The 25,185-nt window shown below is 37.5% G+C and overlaps 1 protein-coding gene across 1 annotated transcript in view; it reads left to right on the forward strand.

The window, feature by feature from the left end:
- Window positions 1-25,185, forward strand: part of GUCY2F (guanylate cyclase 2F, retinal) — a 66,921-nt gene that overhangs the window by 23,470 nt on the left and 18,266 nt on the right. The window contains exons 2-10 of the mRNA XM_072431521.1: window positions 1,070-1,913; window positions 7,596-7,897; window positions 8,875-9,229; window positions 16,947-17,031; window positions 17,330-17,426; window positions 17,993-18,136; window positions 18,748-18,828; window positions 18,921-19,097; window positions 23,882-24,080. Coding sequence (XP_072287622.1) covers window positions 1,172-1,913; window positions 7,596-7,897; window positions 8,875-9,229; window positions 16,947-17,031; window positions 17,330-17,426; window positions 17,993-18,136; window positions 18,748-18,828; window positions 18,921-19,097; window positions 23,882-24,080 — 2,182 coding nt within the window. The 5' untranslated portion in view covers window positions 1,070-1,171. The remainder of the gene's footprint in view (window positions 1-1,069; window positions 1,914-7,595; window positions 7,898-8,874; window positions 9,230-16,946; window positions 17,032-17,329; window positions 17,427-17,992; window positions 18,137-18,747; window positions 18,829-18,920; window positions 19,098-23,881; window positions 24,081-25,185) is intronic.

Genomic DNA, 25,185 nt, shown 5'->3' on the forward strand with positions numbered 1-25,185 from the left:
ATCGGAAATGGAGGTTAAAGCAGAGCTTTCACAAAATTCACTTCCATCAGCTTACTTGTCCCTACCTCATACACAATTGCAGACAGTTTCCTTAAGTCTGACATTGTTTTTTCTTTACTAGTGTTGCAACGATTTCTAGTCTAGGCAGGGGTGACACTGTGTTTGGCCACCTACAGCCACCTAACACACCCATGTCATACATCCCATGGGCTGTGTTTTAGCAAGGACAATTTGATTCTTGGAGTGATAAAGGTGTTGGGACCTTTGCAGAGAAACCTGTGTCGTGTCTGCAAGATCTAGAAGCAAGTCATCAAAGGGTCTGCTGTGAAAATCAAGAAGAGACAGTTGGCTTCTTATAACACATGATTTAAGATGGCAAAATGGAAGCACAAAGAGAACTTCTGCTGCATGGAAGACAATGTTGGACCCCGGCATAAAAACTAGTGATGGCAATATCAGGCAGAAGAACAATAAATTCAGAAATCCCTCCAAAAATGTCTAAGTTTTAAAGTATTTAGTGTATGCACGTCTACCTGCTCTCTTCGCTCCTCCAATAACCTTCAAATGATTTCCTCTCTGAACACCTTGTCACATGCAAGGCTACAATACTTTTCTAGAGCTGCTGGATGCTCTGGAATGATCTTCTATGTCCTATTCAGTTTACTCCTACCTTTTGCTGATTTAAAAGCACTCAAAATTCATTTCTTCAAACTTGCCTACCTCTCTTTTGCTGTCTCTTAAAACCCTAACTATTCACCCACTATTCACCCCCCTTCTATTGTGTGCTTCTTTTCCCACCTCTTAGATTGTAAGCTCTTCTGGACCAGGTCCTCTCCTCCTGTGTCACTGTCTGTATTTGTCTGTCATTTGAAACCGCTATTTATTGTATATATGAATATTTTATAAAAGAATATATATTACTTAATCTTCAGCCTGCTTGAGTTACATAAATGATAGTCGTGTATTTAAAACTTACACTTACCATGTGCATTTGCCATATAAGCCTTTATATATAATGCAAATATTTAAATATTCTGTAAAAAAAATGACCTTTCTTTGTTTCTATTAGCAGGCCTACACCGGATATGCAATCGTAACCATTACCTGACCTTTGTACAGTAAAGCTGGATGTATCTCTTTATTGCCTAGTACTGTTACATGAAGGAGTGCAATGCTACAGGAGCCTTGGTCTTTTCATAGATTTGTATTAAGACATATCACTTACCCAGGATGGACTGAAAACAAATACCTCTCATTTTCATCTTTCCAATCCAAGTTTCTACTCTGCTGGTCAGTTCTGGCTGTTGTCTTCATCCCACAGTTTGTGAACTCTCTTCCATACAAAGTTGGTGTTGTTGGACCTTGGTCCTGTGATTCATTGTTTTCTAAAGCTCTTCCACATGTTGCTGCCAAGTTAGCTGTTGAACGCATCAATAAAGATACTTCATTAGACTTGGGTCTTAGATTTAATTATGTGATAATTGATGAAGACTGCCAAACCTCAAAGGCTCTTTCATTGTTCCTCACATACTCCGGGGCTGCGTCAGGCTTTATTGGCCCTTCAAACCCTGGATACTGTGATGCTGCTACTCTTTTAGGCAAAAACTGGAACAAAGCTGTGTTTTCTTGGGCCTGCATCAATTATGAGCTGGACAATGTGAAAAGTTACCCCACTTTTGCCAGAACACTACCCTCACCCACCAGGGTTCTTTTTAATGTGATGAAATATTTTCAATGGGCACATGTTGGAGTCATTTCATCAAGTGAAGACATTTGGAAGGATACTGGCAGAAAGGTGGCAAATGCCCTCCGCAGTATTGGTTTGCCTGTGGGGATTGTTATATCAATGGGAGAGGACAATCAGAGCATTCGACAAGCTTTGGATAAAGTGCGCAAGGTTGACAATCTACGCTGTAAGTTGGAAACACTGTTAAGTTTGTGTTTTGTTAATGCCAAATAATCCAAAGAAAGCCAGCATATGGACCAAAATGTCATTATAAATGGTGAAAAATACTTATATTGGCAAAACAAAAAATGTTGCTTGAGTACACGTTTCAGCCACATCCAACTCTATTTATAGCCCACAATATAACCCCCCCACCCCAGGAATATGAAAAGGGCAAATACAATTCCTGGCATGGATGCTCACAAAGAACATTTTCCAAACATATTTACAGACATGTATAGAGATATAAGATCCAACTTAAGTTAAATACACACAGCTATTACTAGATAGCTGACCTTACACTGCGGACTAGAGTCCATTAGATTAGTACTTAGGATGTGGAGCTCTTCTGAGCAACTCATGTATGGGTTTGGTAAGAGACAGGAAAAATTTAGGATCCATAGGGGCTTCACAATCATACTGGTAATATACCCCTTCAAACATTATGATGTCAAATTATATACTCATATTTCCCTATTGGTCTGTTAATATTTAAACAAACTGCCACATGATTATGAAGTCAAAAATTATGACTCAACAAAATTTAGCTGTTAGAAATTACCAGTGTTCAATGGTATAAAAACTATACAGAGAAAAGAAAATCCAAAGTTTCTAGTACCAAATAGTGAATAATTGAGTACAGTGCACAACAGTTAGGTGTCACTTAAAAATCTGATAACCACTCAAAATCTTTTATCTAATACAAGTCCCAGTATTCCTAATTTACTTACCAAGATGAAATGCTAGTAAGTACTACTTATTTTTTGTAGGTAATTGTGCTTATAAAAGTATCGAAAAAAAAAACACATTTGGAAAGTGCTACCTTTTTTGGATTTGTTGGACTTTGCCTGGTAGGGCTGGCTGTGTTTGACCATTTTCGGGTCCTAGCATCCCTACTTTACAATAAAAAATTGCTTGTATTTATGCAAAGCACCGATGAACTGATCATTCATTGCTCTACTTCTGTAAAGATGTTCAAACTGTTGACAAAGAACAGTGTTCAAAGCAGTAGAGCCCAAGAGTGCTGGCCCTCTTTCTTTCAGTCTCAATTCTGTGTTTGGATAGGCATTACAATAGCCTGATATTTAGACAGATCCAGTATTTATATTAGTTCAAGCTTAATTTCATACTTTTGAATGCAGAGAGAGAGGTGGAAGGGGTACAAGGGGGCTCATGTGTGAGCTCAAGAAATGTGCAGCATGTTCAGCCTAGATTGAAAGATGCTGATAAGGAGGAGAGTAGGACAAGGGGAGGGGAAGGAATAGAAGGCTTTTGAAGTGGCACTAAAGTGAATAGTTTTGTAAAAATGCACACTTTATTATAGTATTTTAAAATCAACTATTGCAAACATTAAAAAGTTCATTTGTGACTGAGCATATATGCGTATAGAGATATACCTAAAAGCAGATAGTTCAAATAACAGTTGTCTGTTACAGTGCAAAGTCTCCTGTCCGATGCGTTTCGCCCTTATGGGCTTCCTCAGGGGATATGAAGAAAAGCAATGGACCACTGTAAAAGCATATACAGAAAATACATATAAATATATAAGTGTATAAGTATAAGGTTTGCAATAGTTGATTTTAGAATACTATAATAAAGTTTGTATTTTTACAAAAATATTCTCTTTAGTGCTTCTTCAAAAGCCTTCTATTCCTTCTCCTCCCCTTGTCCTACCCTCCTCCTTATCAGTATCCAGTAATTCATATTTTGATATTATTTTAAAATCTATTCTTGGATTTTAGAATTAATCTCTCCAAATACCAAAATGTTGATGCTAGTGGTGTAGTGTTATATAAAGTTCGCAGATGGGATTTATTAATACTTTATGGGATTAATTTATAAAGTTGGTGATTATGCTGATTGTCTGAAAAGTATCATTATTTCTGCAGAAAACATTTTAAAAAGTTGTGATCAACTGATATGATCTTTAATTTAGCCAACACTACTAATAACTGGTGGTTTCACTAGTCAGATCACCTAATGATGGTGAAGACCATATACCACAGTGGAGATCATGTGTATCTTAAATGTCACATAATGTTATCCATTCAAGAGAAATATGCTGATAAAACTACTAATTTAGTTTAAATAGTTACATAGTTAGGTTAAAAAAAGACATAGACATCTGACAAAAATCCTTCCTGATCTTGTGAAAAAGAATGTTCCCTGGATCAAAAGTCTCTGTTACCAATACTTTAAGGCTTTAATCCCCAGTTATATTCTGTGCTTCTAGAAAGCACCCAGCTTTTTCCTTAAGCAATCTATAGTAGTTGCTGAAACTTTTTCCTGAGGGAGCCTATTCCACATTTTCACAGACCTTACAGTGAAAACTCCCTTCTTATCCAGAGATTAAATTTCTTTTTCTCCAGATATAAAGAGTGCCTTTGTCCTTTGTAATGACCTTATAAATTAATAGGTTAAGCTCACTTTGAAAATCAATTTTGTTGCTTTGCCTATTTGCATGGCATTTACTCTGTCCCCATCGTGTACAATTTGCCACCTACAATACAATGTGTTGAGCCCTGTTTATTGTCATGTATTAGCACTTAAAAACATAATTTTATTTATTTATTAATACTAACATCGCATTTTGGGTCACAATTCTACAAAATGTTAAGCAAACTTTTTAGAAACTGGGTGGTATACAGATGATTTGTAGAAAAATAGGGGGTCTGCACCCTTATCACCTGAACCCCTTTTTCTGATAGGCCACTCTTGTTGGTTTCCGACCAATACTGGATACACATGCAGTTTGTCCACCCCAGCGATGAAATAACTATTAAAATTGATGGACATGATATGACAGCTGTGAAATACTTTTTTGTTCAAAAAAAGGAAAAATAGATATAAAGTAAAAAGAGAAAGCAGGATCAGAGCCAGAATAATCAGTGTCCAGACAATTATTTTCATTTCTTTTGCAGGCTGTACACGTACATCTGCTGGTCAAAACAACTTGTTTAAATGGAAATTGGTCTGTTATCTAAATAAACAGCATAGAACACTGGTGATAACATTATCCAGCGTAAATAAGGATTAATTATTAAATTGTCCCTGCAACAAAATCCCATTTGGTTGTGGTATGTTTGCAGAATATAGCATGCTCCTGTAATATTTGCCAACTATGTTTAACTTACTGGCACAAAGCTGGGTAACTGCATTTAAGGTGCTCACAACAATATCTACTGACACTCCCAAGCTGGCAATGTTGCATGCAAAGTCTGTTTGATAGGTTTAAAATGTTTGCTTTTTAGTCCATTGTACTGCTTTTAGTTCAATGATAAATGTTTTAAAGTGTTACATATAGAGGCTGGCTTCTATGATAAAATAAATCATGATGCACAGTTACATAAAGGTTTTTATTAAAAAAAAAATGGCTGTCCAATTGTTACCAAACATCTGACTGCTGTCAGGAACATACCTCAGCATTTATAGTCACACAGGTAACTTAGGCACCTTGAGCCAAGCACAAATATGTCAAAGAAGATGCTGATTTTCCAAAAACATAATGGGAGATGTGACATTTTGTGAAAGCACTCTGCTTTATTTCCATTATATATATTGGGTCTCCAAGGCTTTCCAAGGCTACAGAGGATACACTTCATCACTGAAGCTGGGTGATCCAGCAAACCTGGAATGGATTTCTTGCAAACCAGTTTTCTTCTGTCAAAAATATGCACCTCACTGTGCTCAAAGGGATGTCCGTATTTTTTAAAGCTAAGGTTTAGTCTCAATATTTCGCCTTTCATAGTTTTTCCCCCTTAAATGGAACGTTTTAATTTCCATTAGGTACAAGTTTTTCTGTGCTACCCTAAGAAATGCAGAAAGATAATGGCTGATAGAAATGGCCTACAGGGTGTCCTGCATAGTTTTCTGAAAAAAAACACAGTACTTTGCCTTGTGCAGGTAACCCCTATTTGTGATGCTGAGCCTCAATAATGTTAAACTATGCACAAAAATTTTTTTTTTAGATTTTCATTGAAAAAGGTGGGTCATGGATACTGTGGATGGGGAACATAGGACTAGGTGATATTGAATATCCATCAGCCAGGAAATAGGATGGCTTTAGATTTTACCATGTTGTGGGAAGGTGTGCACACTGAGATCAGAATAAACAATTTTAGAACAGAAGATGAATCTGTACAACTTTGCAAGACTAAAGGTAAGGCTAGATTTCAAATTTAAGATGTAAGAAGATTATTGGTCTTTATGTTCCTTAATATGGGCAACATATATTAGGCTACTTAGATTGTGTTTGGTTGGTGGGTCTTTTGGATGAAATCACCTTAGCCCATTGGCAGGCATGAAAAACACAGATATATGGTGTTTGTTAAAAATTCTTGCAATTTTTTTTCCAGCCACATACACCATGGGTGTATTACTTTGTGTGCTTTGTTTTCCCAGCTATTGGATGTGGGAGGGGGTTGAGAGGTGAACCTAGAGAAGTGGTTGAGGTATGTGGATGATTTGTGGGTCAAGATAAAAAGCATCAGAAGTACAAGCAATAAGTGAACACTTAATATCAGTGGATTAAAAACATACATCCAAAACTCTCTTCTTAACTCACTCCACATATAATAAAAAGAAAAAACAGAACACAAAGGAATATAATCATGTCATATGTGTCTGGAGTTTTAGAAAAACACCGGAAGGTTTTTAATAAGTATTACATTTTTGTGTTTTTCAAATCCAGTGGGGATGGGGGCATGTGGTGTAAGGGGGCATGCAGTACAATGGGGATGAACCTAGGCACCAAACACTTTAGAGCCTGCCCTGCTAACATGTGTGTATCATTCTGAGTTTAAACTACTGGAAAAACCTACTAGGAATGAACAAAATTTTAAATAGATAGAATTTTGGATCAGAATAAAATGCTATTCCCCTACACAGTCACATGACAATACCCTGGCCAGCTATACATTATATGAATTTATTGGAAGGGACATGAGAGCAAATGTTTTCTTTACTACCATGGCCATGAAGAAAGGGTTGCCTTGGGCTTTACTGGAAGGACAATTGTCTAGGTGAGTGATTTGTTCTGACATATGACACTTGTTCTGAATTTATCAGCCGTCTGAATTTATCAGCCTCCTGTTTAATACCCTATCCTCCCCCACCCCCAGTGGTCTGTTGCACAGCAGAAGTACCTGGATGGAAGCCACAAACCATGGTCAGAATGTCTAAATGTCCTGCATACTATGGCATGGTGATTGTATATCAAAAAGAAAAATTGTAATCAATTTTTAGCATTTGCAGTAGCACAGTTAAAGTAAAAGTTGGAATTGTTTGATGAATCATTGTTGTATAAGCAGTCTTGAGCCAAAAAAAGGTAGCATAAAGATTTTTTTTCTGACTGTGATTTTATATTGATTTGTATTTTTTTTACTGATTCACATCAGTGGGTTAAGCTTTAGGAAACCTTTATTTCGGTCAAAGCTTTTTAAGTGATTTAGAAAGATAGGGATAACCAGGGAAATATACCTCTGCCTATCAATATCGTCTGATCCACAACGGGGCAAACAAGCCTATTTTAAAATGTGTACAAATCATTCTAGCTGTATCTATGGGGCATAGATAAATGGGGCATTTGTCCCCTGGCATGGTACAAATACATTTGAAGTTTTTGTCATGCTTTTTTTGCCCTCTGTTTTAGTGATCATCATGTGCATGCATTCTGTGTTAATCGGAGGCCAACAACAACGGAAACTTCTTGAAATTGCCCACGACATGAAAATGACAGATGGTACCTATGTATTCATCCCATATGACACCCTCTACTATAGCTTGCCCTATAACAAGACGCCATATGACATGCTTAGACTCAGCTCCAAGCTCAGAGCCGCCTATGATGCTGTACTCACAATTACTGTGGAATCAGAACAAAAAAACTTTTTCCAAGCCTTTCAAGAAGCAAAGGACAGTGGTGAAGTTGTTACCAAAGTAAATCCCACACAGGTATGTAAATTCTCTCCATTGCAGTAAATCTTTTTTATTTATTAATTGAAAACATTAGAAAATATACTATAAAACAATTCTGAAAGCCATCTATAGCTGGTCTTTGATTATATATTATAAAAAATCTTAATTAATCCGCTTAACAATAGTATTAGACTTCATTCTTGCTATTGCATTTCACCAATGCATTTCAGCTCATTGAAATTTTGGTTCATTGCATTGCCAAAAATAATGCAGGTATGTCTGTATGCTGTGCATTGATATCCCATTTAAATTGGATTGGCTTATTGAAGTGTGTCTAAAAAAATGTTAAAAAGAGTTTGCCAGTGCAGAGCATGTGTGAATGGGTCCTACATCAGGCTAATGGGTTTATTCATGAAAGCACTGCCAAATGCAAAGCCCAAGCTACCAGCGATATGCAAAGCATTCCAAACCAGGGCATACAGCAAGGTGATACCTGAGGGGTCACTTATGATTAGAGAATGTGTCACATCAAAACTGTTCCTTGTATTCTCCTGCTTTAAAGTGAACTCTAGGCAGATGTAAAAACAAAAACAAATTACAGAACAATAATATTAGGTGTATTTTTTGTTAAATGTAAGCAATGGTGGATCAATGAACGCCATTGAGGGACCACTGTACACATGTCAACTTTTCACTCGAGATGAACTGTTATCTGACTGTGCATACATAGCTTTACAGGAAAGTGTGCAGTGCAGAAAATATTTAGACAAGTTCAGATTACCTTCTGGAATGGTGTGTTGAGCCATTTTATATGTAGTAACAAGGTGTGTTTGTACCCTAGGCCACCAATTAAGGATTACTGCTTTAAATTTAGAGAACTTTTAAACCAACATTTTTATTCTAAATTGCATTTGCCTTCAAAGCATACTAGATCTTTCATAAGGAAACACATGCATAAAATATTTATAAGTACCGGTGACAGTATTGATTATTGTTAATTTCTGCTTATACAGGTGTCTCCTTTATTTGGAACCATATACAATGCAATTTATTTCACTGCATATGCAATGAACAGCAGCAAGATGCACCACAGCTGGGTTTCTGGGTCCAGCTTAGTCAAGCATTCAAAAAACATGCAGTTTTATGGCTTTAACCAATGGATTAAGACAGATTTGAGTGGCAATGGATTCACAGACTATGTCATTCTGGACACAGATGTAAAGACCTGCGAGCTTTACCGCACTTATGTTGTGGATATGGAGACAGATATGGTCAGATTCACAGGAAGACCCATTCACTTTCCAAATGGTGTTTCCCCAAAATCAGACTCATACTGCTGGTTTGCAAATGGAAAAATCTGCACTGGAGGTAAGTCATTAGGTTCTAAATATGTTTATAGCTTTTAGATAGATGTATGCTTGAGGTACACATAGAATGTCTATACACAAGAATGTAGAAATAATATAATAGTTGCAATATGAAATATGTAACAAAAATATAATACCTGCAGAGCCATTGATGTTAATGGACTGCATTATTCTGGGCACTTTAATACTGCAATCCTTATTCATATCAAAATCAAATTAGGGCCCTACTGATTGGTTGTTTTTGTTTAGTCATCAAGGCTCCCATAACCATATGCAGTCAAAGTTGTTTCTTTTTATGAATAAAGCTTTAAATGGATCCAGAGACTGATTAGGGTCAAAAGCAGCCCTAGCCAGAAAAGCAGCCCCCTGCCCCCAATCCAATGTATTGTAATCATTTTGCATTTTTTTTAAAGAAAATTCTTTCTTTACTGATGTATGACTTCTTCTAGCCTCTTCATCTGCATACTGTACAATATGTACAGTATATGCTGTGAACTGTGAAATCTTGGTGACCAAACAAAGCTAAGCAAATACTATAATCTTGGGAGGAGAAAACCTATACCCTTCTCACAAGGAACCACTTAAAATGAAAATATAGCAACTGTCAGCATAGTTTTAAGTGCATGCCAAGTCTAGGCATTTATTAACCTAGAACAAGGAGACAACATACAAAGTCTGTAAAGTATGACCTCCAACATTACTCCATAATGAAGCCAGGATCAGTAACTATGGCAGCTCCCACATTTTACCCTTAATTATAAACTGTAAAAGATCATTACACAAACAATACACAGTAATTACACAGAAAAACACATAAATCATAACTTAATGCATTTCTGTGTTCACAAATACAAACTTAAATTTATTTTTCAGGTTGAATCAGTGTTAGAACCTGCATTTGGCCTGGTAGCAGATTGGGGTAGGAGGAAGCAGAGTCAATCGGGTTGTAGGGAAGAGATCTAAACATGAAAGTTGACTCTTTTGCCAGACTAGGCTATCTGTGTGGTGCCCTGTAAGACAGCATAAACGTGCTGGTAATATTGGCAAACAATATGTCCGATGGGCTAAGAGCCCCACGTAAGGAAGCAAAACTAAAGAGGAGGCAAGTACAGGAAACTTATAAAGATGAGATGAACAGAGGGGTGAAGAAGAAGCTAAGAGACTGGTTAACTAAAGCACTGGGTTATCCAGCAAATCTGGAATGGATTTAATAAAATAATTTTCTATTTGTTTGAAATGGTTTTCAATCCTGGGCCAGATCTATTTCAGATTTTTTGGATTACCCAGGTTCACAGGTTAAAGTGTATCCTCTCCAGTCTTAGAGAGCTTTAATAAATCAGCCCCTAAAGTAAAAGGGAGGAACAAAGGAGGGAAAGGGAAGGAATGTTACCATGCTGTTCTCGTTCCAGCCACAATCATAGTGAAAACATTTGGTGCTCCATAATTAGAATTGTACCTCTTCCCAGCGCTATCCAAAAAATGTATTAAAATACATTTTAAAACATAACCACAAATATAATTTTTTTTTACGTTTGCATATTTATGTTCTCTAATACATGTTTATGAATGTGCAGTGAGAACATAAAGCCTTTACTACAATTCCCACCATTAATTTTTAATACATTTATATTTGGACATTTAGGCAATCAATTCATATTATTTTAGCGAACCCCTGGTTGTGTTCATTGAAATGTTCATTTTTTGAGACATCCTACAAACATCTGCATTTGTATTTAGATAAGACGGTTCATATTCCCCAGGATATGTAATTTCTTTTATTATCTGCTCTCACCTGAAGCATGCAATCATTTTAGAATGTTATATTGATGGTGTAGATTACGATTGATTTCCTCAGAAGTCAATTTATTCATTAGCTGTAGGGCTTTGTGTGCATGTTACCAGATAATATTAAGATGTAGTTTTAGTATTTGCTGGGCTTTAGAAGAGTTGCATGTCAGTTTGTCATGTATTGTCTTGTCAAACTGACATAAGAAAGACATTTAGAAAGATAAGGGAATACTATATAGTTGCTTTGTGGTATTCAAATATGATAGATATTTAAATGTATTCTGTTTTTCATGTGTTTTTTGCAATATTGGTGTATCATATTCAAAGAAAATCTAGTAAAACACATCAAGACCAGATGGTCAAGTAAAACGAATTTTTTATGCAACTACTGGATATGCATCACTCACCCAGAATAATTTTCCCTATTACACAGTATATTGTACTACTCTATGCCTTAATTGAAGTCTTCTAACACTATTAGTCCATACATTCCTCTATGGGTACACCATTGCAGATTATATGGTTAACAATGACTAATCAAAATCTGATGGTAGTTAATGTATTATTCATTGTTCCCCAACCAAAATTTTACCATTGAATCATTCAGAGTAGCCGACATTTTTTGATTAGTGAGGTACTATGATATTTTCCATTTCACCCGAAATTCTGTGGGTAGACCAGAACTCCAGGCTTTAGCCAGTACTTGCTTTGCAGCCGTAAAAAATGAAGCAGTTGGAAGAATGTGCACTGGGCAAGCTTGACATTTAAAAAGGCTATTTTGGGGTCTTTAGGGAATTGCTTTACCCAGAACTGTATAAACTACCTGAAAAACTCCCATCCCATATCTGTGTATCTTAGGGCACTCCTGCTAGATATGGAACAGGTTTCCCCTAGAGGAACAGCCTCTGAAACACAAACCAGTGGAGGTACTCATAATTTTACATTGCGTAAAAAGTTTATAGTTCGCTTCAACTGCAGAGGTTTGCATAGAGACTACCATTGCTGATCTATTACTGAAAATGCTAGTCACCTCTCTCTGGTTCCATTTCTTTATCAGTCACTTTACAAACATACAGCAAGAAAGAACAAAACCCATGCATGTTTCTTTTAAGGGATGACTCAGAAAGAATTTAAGTCGTCGAAACTATTTCAGAAGGAAAGGGTCAGCTCTGGCAGACTTCTGACTTTTCCTAGCATACGATATGCGTACAACTAACTAAAGATGGTTGTAAGAAATTACCATTTTACATTTTCTGGAATGCATGAAATGCATCCTTAATGTATTATGAAATGCTACAGTTGGTACCTGACCATAGGAGCACTGCAGAATCTAATGACATTTTTTTCAGTCTATAAAATATCTCAGGCCTGAGTGAAAACACTGCTGATCTGGAATGTAACATAACCATATCTCAGAAACTCTTTAATAAGTGCTTTCTCCTAAAACAAGAATACTTTTTAAAATTATTTTTGTATTTTCAAAGTATTAAGGTAGCAATATACATTGATATGACTTAAAAGCTGGAAAACAATTTTACCCTGCCCTTTAAAAAGTCTTGTCAGAAAGGTAATTATATTTAAAAAAGCTATTCAAAAATAGGGGTTTGCGCTAGAATGTAAAAAAATTGGGTTGTCAAGCTGGTCACATAACCAATATTACAACTACTCAACCGCTTACCTCTTCCTTACTAAAGTGAAGACGCCTCTCTCCTGCACATGCGCGCACTTCTGACGCTGGGCGTGCCTCTATTTCCAGGCTTTATCAATTCTGTCCAAACCGCTGGCCAATCAGAAAACAGCCTGGCCTTTTAGCTAGCTCACACACTTCACCTAATGTTTGTGCAACGTGTCTCCATTGTGCGGAGTTCTAATTCTGTTGAGCTAGTTCCTGTTCACCTGGTGCTTAATTCAGTGTTTCCTCTGTCCAGCTCCTGAGTTAACCCCTCGTTGTCCAGACTGTTGGTTCCCAGCCATCTTCCCTGTGCTGTTTCAGTGTTCCTGTCTGTCTGTGGATATCCCGGAGTCACCTGTGCCTCCTGTTGCTTCCAGTGTCCCCTGTGTTCCCTGTGCCCGCAGTGGCCCTTGTGTCACTAGTATCTGTCTCCTGGATCCCTGGCTATTGACCCCTGGCGTGTGGCCTGACCTCTCTTGCTTGCTGCCTGCCTCGACCCTGGCCCTCCTCGACTATCCTTCTGCTTCTGTTTGTGATTTAGTACTGTGTTTTGCCCACCTTGGTGTACCCAAGGACTGCAACCTGGCAATAACCAGCGGCGCAACATCCTCACCATCAGAGGCTCTTGAGAAGACCTGGTTACTGCTTAGACTCTGCGCCTTGGCCCTTCCCAGGGCTCACACAATTTCCGTGCAAACCATAGCCCCCCCTAGTGGTCCTGTCTCTCCCAGTATGACAGTTTGCATGAACCATGAATACACCCTCCCAGACCTAAGCAAATCTCAACCAACTATTTGCCCTGAGGCTAGATGCCCAGGAAGCTACCCAAGTCCAGGTGCTCCGCCAGCTTTATTTTCTTACTACTCGCCTGAATCAGCTGCTGATCTTCTCCAGTGCACCTGCTTAACCATCAGCCCACGCTATCCCCGTGGCCTCTGCACTTCACCTGCCACTCCCACAGCGGTTTTGTGGAGGCCCCAAGACCTGCCTTGGCTTCATCAACCAGTGTAGTATCCATTACACTGGGGAACAATTTTGAACAAATTTTTTGTTGACTTCAATTTTTAAGCATGTCAATGCAATCATGTCAGGTTTTTCTCTACTGCTTATATTAATGCGATTACAGTAGCGCGGATTTGTATAGGCCATTCATTTACACACAAGACATTGTGGTCAGAGGTTGGGCACTGCTCTACGTAGTGAATAAGCAAAATTTATTTTTCTACTTACACAAGTATTTCCTTTCTTTCAGATCATGCCTGGCTCTGCTGTTTCTCGTTGTAAGTGCCTAAACAACCCTGATTCATTTTGTTATATCTGTGGCAGTTTCACCATTCCCAGTTAAAGGGCAAACATCAGCACATTTGTAGAGCAAGCCTATTTGGCATATTTCAAAGTTAAACTTGGTGATCAAGATAAGTCTTGGGCCCCTCTGTGTGCAAACAGTGTGTGTGTGTTGAGGGTTTACGGATGTGGACAAAGTGAAGATGTGATAAGATGCCATTTGGTATACCTGGTTTGGTGAGAGCCAGGAGATCGGCTAAATCGGCTAAACTCCCAGTGGCTCATTCAGATAAATTACCAGTGCCGGTTTTCGTTACACTACACTCTCTTGCAGAACATGATTATGGTGATGAACTAGGTGACAACAATGATGAAGAGTTTAAAATTGAAGAGGACACTGTTCATAAGGGATTTGATCAGCATGAGTTGAGTGATTTGGCACGTGATTTGGGACTATCGAAGATGGCTTCAGATCTCCTAGCATCAAGACAGCGTGAGAAAAACTTACTTAAAAAAGGAACAACGGTATCGTATTTTCGAGCCAGAGAAATTGCATTTCTGCAGTACTTTAGAACTGACAGTGGTTTTGTGTATTGCCATAACATACCTGGTTTAATGGAGGAATTAGGAATTCCAATCAATAACTCAACTGAATGGCGACTATTCATTGATAGCTCAAAGCCGAGCTTAAAGTGTGTCCTCCTTCACAATGGCAATATATTTGGGTCAGTCTCAATTGGCCATTCAGTTTCTCTTCATTCAATATCACTAATACAATTCGGTCATCTGTGTTGGCCTTAAAATGGTATACTTCCTTCTTGGTCAGCAACGCGGGTACACCTGTTATCTGTGCATGTGGGACAGCGGAGCTCGTGAGAGGCATTGGGTGGAAAGGAACATTCTACACGAGCCACTTGTTAATAGAAAGAATATTATATTCTTGCATCTGCACATGAAACTGGGTCTGATGAAGCAGTTCGTTAGAGCTTTGCCAACTGAAGGGGACTGTTTCACGTACCTAATTTTGGCATTTCCTAGCCTGTCATTTGAAAAAATAAAGGCCGGTGTGTTTGATGGTCCACAGATTTGGCAGCACATCAAAGATGAACATTTCATTAGGACAATGTCAGAAGTCGAAAAGAATGCTTGGATATCATTCAAAGCCATTGTCAAGGACTTGTGTGGAAACACATGAGCAAATAATTACACAGAAATTGTCCAGAAACTCTTGGAGAGCTACATAAAGCTTGGTTGCAATATGAGCATCAAGATGCATTTTCTGCATAGCCATCTTTCTAACTTCCCGGAAAACCTTGGTGCAGTCAGTGATGAGCAAGGTGAACGATTCCACCAAGATTTGAAGGTCATGGAAGGATGGTATCAGGGTAGATGGGATATACATATGATGGCTGACTATTATTGGAGCATCCGGCAGGTTTGTCCTAACACCGAACACTCCAGGATAAGCTATAAGCGTAAATTTTTACCTTAACCGCTTACCCGAATATTTTCAAATGTTTTACTGTAAAAAAAATTTCATAGAGTAACAATAAATCCTTTATATGAACAAAAGAAATTTAAATAAACAGTACATTAAGGTTATTATTTCATTATTTTTTCATTGTATGTAAAATTTGTATGTATTTTGACAAAAATGGAGGGTACCTTGTACCATAAAAACTGGATGTGATAGCAAAAAACTGGGTTCATTTCTGGATTCACCACCCAAAAATTAGTAAAAAACAAGTGTAAGATCTAACTCAACAAAAAATGCGTTCCCCAGTGTTATGAGTTTTAACCACAAAATTTCCCCACTGACTGGACCAAAGTGGCATATGTAATTTCCCTACTATCTGGATATAAAGGTTTTGGTACAACTAAAGGAAATAGCAAAGAGATTGCCATTTTGCAATATGTGTGAATAGCTTTAGTGTGACAACTGTCCACTTTGGAACTCTCAATTGATATATAGGGCCTGATTTAATAAAGTTCACCAATGCTGGAGAAAATACATCAGCTGGGTGATTCAGCAAACCTGGAATGGGTTTAATCAAATTTTAATTTGCTATTTGCTAGCAAATGTTTTGAATCCTGGACCATATCCATTCCAGGTTTTGTGGATCACCTAGCTTTACTGATAAAAGTGTATCCTCCCCAGCCTTGGAGAGCTTTATTAAATCAGGCCCAATGATTCTATCCCCCTTTCAACTGTGTTCTTCTTCCCCCACCTCTTTGTAGGCTTGTAAGATTGTAACCTCTTCTGGGCAGGGTTCCCTCTACCTCCTGTGTATTTGTTTGTATCAGTCTGTCATTTGCTACCCCTATTTAATGTACAGCGCTGCGTAATATGTTGGCGCTATATAAAAACTGTTTATTAATATTATTAATAAAAATAATAATTATTAGTATTTTAACTTTAAAAAGCCAACAGTTGAGTGAGGATCAGGTATATCATGTCTTTTTTAACATAATATGTACAATATACAATGATACAATTAATATTGCACAATAATATGTACCTGTGTCTTCATGTATTTACATAAATGGTTTAATCCTTGTCCCTCCTCCTTTATTAGATTATTTTATATAGAATATTAGAATATTTAAATCAGAATACACTACTGGAGTCATTAGTCTTGTCTACTTTGTTTGCAAGGCACCAGATTCACAATTCAAAACAAATGTATGTTTTTGAAGCTATAGAGAGTTTTTAGCTTGGCTTCTTCGTGTATCCTTAACTGTTTGAAAATAGCTAGAAAAAACAAATTAAAGAAAACATACTAGGAAAACATACCCAATTTACAGTAGATATTATGCATGTTTGGTGCTGATCCTCTCATATTGTTGCCCTTAATACACTGGTCTATAAGTGCACAATAATAGGAATGGCCTTTCATTATTTTACACATATCTATCCAATGTGTGATTGAAAGAAGCCATAAACTAATTATTATCATTATCTCTGTTTTTCCAGGTATTGATCCTGCCTTTGCTTTAATGGTCTTTCTGTGCATACTCGTTGCCATCATCTCCATAAATGGGCTTGCTTATGTGATAAGGTATCTTTTAAAGTTATTTATTATAAATATGTACCTGTCAGAATTACAGATTAGGTAGCAGAGTACACATGACTTAATCAATGGAGGCAGACATTTTGTGGGTGGAATGAATATTTTATACAGACCATCAATTATATTCTAGTGCAGCACTAATATATCTATTTGCTAGTGTGCTCAAAGGCTACATATTGATTCAGCTAACAATGTATTTCAAATATGGGATACAGATAATCTAGTCAGCTGTGTAATTAAATATATACATATATAACCCAAACTTCTTTGTGCTTCTGATTTTCAGGCGTCGTATTAATAAAATTAAACTAGTTAGAGGACCTAACAAAATCCTCCTGACTCTGGATGATGTGACATTCATTAATCCTCAAATTAGCATCAAGGTAAGTCTACTGTGATTCCTATGTTCACCAATACTTAATGCATGACAAAGTGGTGGCTTTTCAATGGATTAGAAAGAGATTTAGAAATCCTGCCTGGAATAAGTACTTTCTTTTCATAAATCATAGTGGAATGTCCAAATACTAGCAAGATTTATGCTGCTTGTGTCCATTTCACCTCCATGTTTTTCATACACCACACATAGTGTGACGTCCCAATTTTCCTCTAAACTTTAATATTTTGCATATTTTTCACGGTGGTATGGAGACTGTAAGGCGTCTAACAATCCTTGGTAATTAAAGGTTAGAAATTCTTTTGGTCCTGGCTACAGACATATCATGAAAGCCTTTGGATTCCATTGTATGCTTTGTATTCAAGCTGAGTAGATGCTTATAATTGTTGTGTTTTTTATTGTGTTCATGACTGATAAATTGGTATCCTGTTCTGTAATACATATCATTTCATTTTGTCTTACAATAAAAGTGTAATATCTCTCTGATTTAAACAAAGTTCGTACTCTGTACTGCTCCTTTCATCAGGTTGAGTAAATTATTTATATTCTTTGCAGAAAATGAGCAATGACGGTAGTCGCACCAGTGACAGTGCACAGGTTATGTCAGACACCAGGAGCATGAAGTCTCCAATGAGGTCTGGCTCTGTTAAGAGTCTCACCCCAGCTACTTATGAGAACTCCAATGTGGCAGTGTATGAGGTAAGTTTTATTCCACAGTACTTCAACCTAAATAAAGAATGGATTATCTGGTGCCCAGAACAGAATAATCCCATAAATACTAATCACAAAGACTTGAAGAGACATGATTAACACCTATGAAGCCTTAGATTAGGCAGATTTAGATCATTACATTTAAATGTAGACTAGTCCCATTGAAATGTTTTGTTTTTCAGGACTTAGCAATGGTGGATCATTCAGTTATTTGTACTAAATTGAAAAACTGGTAGATGCCAACCACAATAAAAAGCCAAAGTTTAACTCATTTTAAAGTAAACTAGCGCTTGCTACCATTATGCATACACACTGCATGTAAATGATATGTACATAATGGTTTCCATAAATAAAGCATAATGCTGCTCTTTATGAAAAAAGGGGCACCATAATGCCACCTTTTTCTGAAATTTTTTAGACCATTATAAATCAAAAGAATGTTTCATTCATTAAATGTTTAATTTCATTCATTTTAGCATAATTCTTTAGAACATCAATGTATATAGCGTTTTTATTAAAATTAAACATATCTATAGTATCTAGTATTTAGTAGACAGCTCTATTTATACATATTGCACATAAAAATTATTTCCTCTAAGGGTGATTGGGTATGGATGAAAAAGTTCCCATCAGGTGATCTTGGAGACCTTAAACCTGCAACAAGCGATGTTTTTGAAATGGTAAGTGGTCAAACCTCTTTACAGCTTATTTTTAGTGGTTGTATTATAGTGCCTTGAACTTTTTCTACCGCTTGATTTATTTTTGTGGACAGATGAAAGACATGCGTCATGAAAATGTCAACCCGTTCCTTGGGTTCTTCCATGACTGTGGGGTTTTTGCCATCGTTACAGAATTTTGTTCAAGGGGCAGCTTAGAGGATCTTCTCCGAAATGAAGATGTCAAACTTGACTGGATGTTTAAATCATCCCTTCTTTTAGATCTTATTAAGGTAAGGATGCCAAGCATAACTTTAATTACTTAAAGAATACCTCCCACCAAAACCTATTATGATGTGTGGTAATTGTAAATATATTTGAAGGTCTGTTATAATTGTGATTTACTATAATAATTTAATTTAATTTGATTTCTTTTGAATGTATTTAGTTGCTTTGCTCATGCTCAATTGTACTGATCGCCATTCTATAAAGCAGTTTAAATATTAGCTATTTACTGATGAGGCAAAAATGTATACATTTTGGTAATATCTGATGTTTTCTATCTTTTAATACTGAAAGTGTCAATCTGTAAATAAAGGTGATCCTGCTGAAAAATCAGAGATCTTTTCTATTGATCCGCCGTTTCATAAATGGAGCAAACAGAAAAATGCTGTTTTTTTGTATAAACAATGCCATTTTTTGCAGGTAAAAAGGCTGTTTTCCCTTTATTGAATTTGCCTTGTAAGTATTATATGTTCTCTGTACACCCCTGCACCTTCCATCACTGGGTCTACTAGGGCTGCCAGAGGACCTGAATTGCAAATATAATAAAAAAAAGTTTAAGGTCTTAATTTTGTCATCATCACAGTAGACATAACACAACTTTCCTGGGAGCTTTATTGTTTACCTCTTGTATTACTGTCATGACAATATATTCTGCAGTAGGGATGAGCGAGGGAGATTTTTTAATTCGATCTCGCAGCGAATCAGGCCTTTCTGGCTTACTGAACATGTAAGTGAGAATGGCCTTGTAATTCTCCATGAGGTTGTGTTCTCGCCGAATGAACGAGGTAAAAAACAGGGGGCGGTAAGGCACAGAAATTTTGCGGCTGGGAGTGAATCATTTGCTCCCAGGATGCACAGCAAGGCCCAGCAGCCAATCAGGAGAGATCAGAGCACAGACATATATATAGAGGGAAGGAGGAAGGGGTTAGTCACTCCATCTTGTGTACTGTGTAGAGGATAGATGCAGGGAGAGAATTGTAGTGTGACAGGGACCGTGCAGGAGCCTTCTTAGTTCATTGTTAGCTGCATAGTTCAGTGTTTTATAGGGCATTTTCTTTTACATGAGCTACTAGCTAGTCAGTTTTGTTACATTGTCAGCAGTCAGCACATTCAGTGCAAGTTATATTGTGTGTATTACACTCACTGCACATGCACTGAAGGTACAAATGTGGTTGCTGCTACTTGTAGTGCCACTCATAGCTAGTCAGTTTTGTTATATTTAGTGTAATCTATATTGTGTATTAATGAAGACACTGTTAGTCATCTTTTTTTCACTGATCACTGTTCACTGTTCCTATTTACAAAAGAAGACTATTTGGTACAGTGAAATTTCTGGCCTACTATAAAATAAATACAGATATTTTAGTGTTTGATACCTGTTCCTATTTACCAAAGAAGACTGTTTGGTACAGTGAAATTTCTGGCCTACTATAAAATAAATACATATATTTTAGTGTTTGATACCTGTTCCTATTTACCAAAGAAGAACATTTGGTACAGATAAATTTCTGATGATGGACTACATCCAGCTCTAGATGCCAGTTACCAATGCAGTCCACGCTCCTTCTCAGGGCCCACGCCTCCTCCTCCTGCTGTTGCTGCCGCCTGTCAGTACTTTATTCAGTAAAATTGTATTACACACTTCTGGGTGGCATTGACGATGCTCTCTACCCAGCTTTCCATGACACTTACCAATGTGGTCTCCCTGGTGATAGCTGACCAGAGGTCACACACTGCTACTGCTCTCGCTGACCTTCACGCTTCTCTGGTCCTCCATCCTTTTGCCTGATGTCACTGTGGTACTTCACAACTGCTAGTGGGTTGACTTCACACGTAGCGCCACCCTTTCTCAATGTCCTAATGTTTATGCTGCCTTCCGCTTTCCATCACGCAAAAATCCTATTTGCCTGCTGTCACTTTACCTGCCATTTTCTGGAAAACCACAAGGACTTTAGGAACTTTTGTATTTTGCCCTTGTTGCCACTGTTCCCCTACACATACCTAGCAAATTTGGTGTTTTTAACATGTATAGGGGCCTTGCTATTAATGTTTAAATTCGGCCTATTGACTTTAATCTAATTTGTGAAATGGGTTTGCCGAAATTTTGCGGACCCATTGGAAATTCAAAGAAAGTTTTGCGAGGCTGCTGTCAGAGGCCTTCTTGCCCATCCCGATTCTGCAGTCCAGAACAGAGTACATGTATGTTTGGCTGCTAAATACCAATGCACGTGTACTTTTGCTATTGAGTTAAATATTTGTGCTGCAAAAAACAACCCCAAGTTCCTCATTAAAAAGGTGCATTGGATAATGTATTCTTTAATTTGTTTTTATATCAGCAATTGCATTATTGTACCATGAGCTTGAGCTAGAGAACTGAAAATTTTTTTATTTGTTTCCTGACACCTAAAGAATTTTTAGAGATTGCTCTAAGATAAAAAAAGTTAGGAAAGGCTGCTTGAGAATAAAAAAAAACAGCTAAATAAACAGTTGACATGAATGTATAATTCTGTGCCACCAGTTTCTGAGCTAGACAAACCTGCCAAAGACCAAGGTCCAACTCCTGAACATTAAAGCCCATCTCCAGAAAAATATTGACCTGTCCTGTACTTTTTTAATTTTTAAACAAAATACACTCACTCAAACCCCCTTTCCAGGTCAAGGTTGTGACTGGATAACAAAGGAGTAGTGGGTTGTTGATGAGTCCATTTCTGTGGCCTCTCTCCTCCAGTGAACAAGTCTTCTTTATTAGATTTTAAGTTTAGTAAAGTCTTTATGATTTAAGTTGCTAGGTGTATTTTACATTTCCTTACGCTTTTACTTTATATGCCCCATGACTGCTATTTAGCTGGTATGAAGGTCAAGGAATGTTGTTTGCATTGCAGCATTCGCCATGTATGTGTGCAGGGAGTATTTTTCCTTTAGTTCTTGTGTAGAGAGGTTTTGTTTTTCTGCTGATTGATGTGTGATTTAGCTAAGCTTTAATCACAAGTCTGTGTATTTTCATTGGCTATTGTGTAGTGAATAAGGGCTCTGAGATGTGTTTGACTCTTAGTCTTGCACTTCTTTGAAAACACAAGGTCCTTCTAAACTCGGCCCATACTGCAAGCAAAGCAGATCAAAAGTAGCCTCTACCATTTTTTTTTATTCAAATGCATTAATTTGAATAGTAATAGCATTTATAATCAATACCTGACTACACTAGTACTTAGGCAGCCCACAGCGACATGTTGTACATCCCTTGACACCTAGCCTTGTCCTAAGATATTATATTGTGAGAAGATTATCATTCCTAATAAGGCACATGGAGAAGATAAAGAGATTGTGGGGGAGAGAACCTATTCACTTACAGATTTTCTTAACCCCCCAACCGCTAAGCCCGTAATTTCTCGCACTAAATATTTTTGCTCTTTTGGTTAAGCCCGTATTTTTTCGCCTACACTAAAATCCCCACTTACCTGGTCCCGCTGTGCTAATCCAGCGTCGGTTCCATGCTTTAGGATAGGGAGAATTATGGCATGTTTAAAAGCTGAGGGGTATTTACCAGTAGAAAGGGAGAGATTAAATAGTTCGGTTAGGGCAGGGGCCAGGGTGGAGGAATGGGCACGGAGTAGATCAGAAGGGATTGGGTCCAGTGGACATGTAGTATAATATAATATAATAATATATAATATAATGCAAGTATTTGATGACCTCCAACTAGGTGGGTAGAGATAAATAGAACAAGCACTATATTTAATGAAGAGGCTTCCCACTGTATCCTCTCTATTTGGAAACAGCAGCAATGTTCTTTTGAACATATAGTTTATTAGTACAAATCACTAAAAACCATTGGGAGACATATGTACAGATGCTAGACTTTTAATTGAGATGATCAATGATGTACTTCTCAGCCAGCTAGTGGTTGTAGCTTTAGGCCTGGAGGTAAAGTAAAAATAAAAGTCTGGCATTAAATACTAGCAATTCAGGCAGGTGGTTATTGCAGAAAGGGACATACAGATGTCCTTTCTGCAATAACTGTTTTTACTTGGCTAATTGCCAACCAACTGTAAAATTTTGCTGACCTAAAGATCAGTGCTGGTAGCCAGGGAAATCCAGAAATCTTGGCTTCCCTTGTGTGTGTTGAGAACTAATGAACTTTTGCTCGTGTGTGGGGGAGTTACGTCATCCTGGCACAGCCAGTCAAGATGGCTGAAGATCGTCTTTAGGAAGCATTGAAGACTGAAGATGGTGGGGCCCTGCGATGAAACAGGGATTGATGAGTAAATACAGGTTTAGTACCAAATTAAGTCTAGTGATAAGACAATGTTTAGGGAAATAGGGTTGAGTTAGGTTCTCCAGCTCCATTGCTGTCTATATGGTTTTTGTAACAAACTAATGCCTAAAGCAGCCTTTTTCAACCAGAGTTTTATGGAAGTCCTAGGTTTCCTTTCCAAGCTTCCAGAGGTTCCTAGAGTTGTGTATGATTGACCTCCCATTTTGTGGTGCCTGCATGGTTCAGCAAGTTCAAATGTGTGACACCAAAGTTCATTTTAGCTTTCTTTAAGGGTGCCATTCAGAACACCATTGCAAGGGGAGAATTCTTCATACTGACCTAATGCAAAGAGGCATTTTTCCCATGGAAATCTAATTATTTATAGATCTGAAAACAATTCTAAAGGTTCAATTGGAGTAAAAAGGTAGGGAAAGACTGGTCTATTGAGTATTGTTCAAAGATTTAAATACTGCTAGGAGCAGGAGTATAGCCACATTTTATAGCAGATTATCTTGGCATAATCTGTATATTTTCTTTAAGTATTTATTCAAAACTATTCCAAGACTTATTACTATCCGTTTATTTTCAGAGTTACTATGGACAGCACCAGAGCTATTGAGGGATCCACATGCAGCACTGCATGGCACATTTGCTGGGGATGTTTACAGCTTTTCTATTATCATGCAGGAGGTTGTGGTACGTGGACCTCCATTTTGCACATTGGAACAGTCTCCAGAAGGTAACAGAACCTTTCCAAGGAACATGTTGATAAACACAAATTCCTGTTTTCCATAATTGTCTTTAATATTTTGTAGTAATATTGTCTAATTTACTTTTTGGTCAACCCATGCAAAAGTTCACCACTGATCTTGAATGCACTCCCTGTTATTTAAGGATTTTGTGTAAGCTGTGTCAATAAAGCTTTCACTTTCTCTATAGTACATAATTGAACCCCCCTCCAGCATTCTAATTCTGTCAGTTTCTTAAAGCAAAAAGTGATCCTATTTTTTTTGCATAGAAATTGTATACTGTGGGCCTGTCATTCTTAGGATTAACTCCTGGGTATAATAATTATATTATAATAATAAATTATATTATAATACATAATTATAAATCATTATTATAAAAAATAATGAAATATTAGACCACAACAATTCTCATTGAAATTTTTCAAACAAGGGTGCAATAATATTGATAAATAATAACATAAAGTAAATGCAGATTTTAGAAAAAAAAATATTTACATTTTTAGTAGACATCCCGGGTGTGGTAGATTTTGAAGCAGGGTGCTGCACAAAGCCCAACATCACAGTCAGGACAGTAGAATGTGGTTTCCATGTGTTTCTTCCTTCATCTGTCATCGGTCTTTGAGCAGCAAACCACGCACATCCTTTGTAGGTGCCGCCTTCTTCTGGGTTGGTGGGATGTATTCAACGAAGTGACGACTGGTCAGGCGTTCTGGGTTGACAATGGTGGATGCACAATGTCCAGGTCTATTCAAAGCCACTGATGGTGTTTGGTGGTTCTTGACTATGGATTCGGAAACTTGCAAAATGAAGTCTGAATGATTCAAAGGCCTCTGACTATTTTTTTTGTACAGAACGTAGGCATTCCATAGGCACTGCTCAACAAGATGCCTGAAAATCTTCTTGTAGTACCTTCTTTGCCGTTTCCTCATCGCTGGGTAGAATGTCATGGCTTGGTCAGCTCTGTTGACACCTCCCATGGTGTTGTTGTAGTCAATCACCACCTGTGGCTTCATCACTTCTTTCCCACGTTTTGTGTGTACCAGAACGGTGGAGGCATCATGGACAGTACTCATCTGGCATACATCTTTCTTGTCA

Source organism: Pyxicephalus adspersus, chromosome Z (assembly GCF_032062135.1).
Source record: "Pyxicephalus adspersus chromosome Z, UCB_Pads_2.0, whole genome shotgun sequence".
Classification (NCBI taxonomy): domain Eukaryota; kingdom Metazoa; phylum Chordata; class Amphibia; order Anura; family Pyxicephalidae; genus Pyxicephalus; species Pyxicephalus adspersus.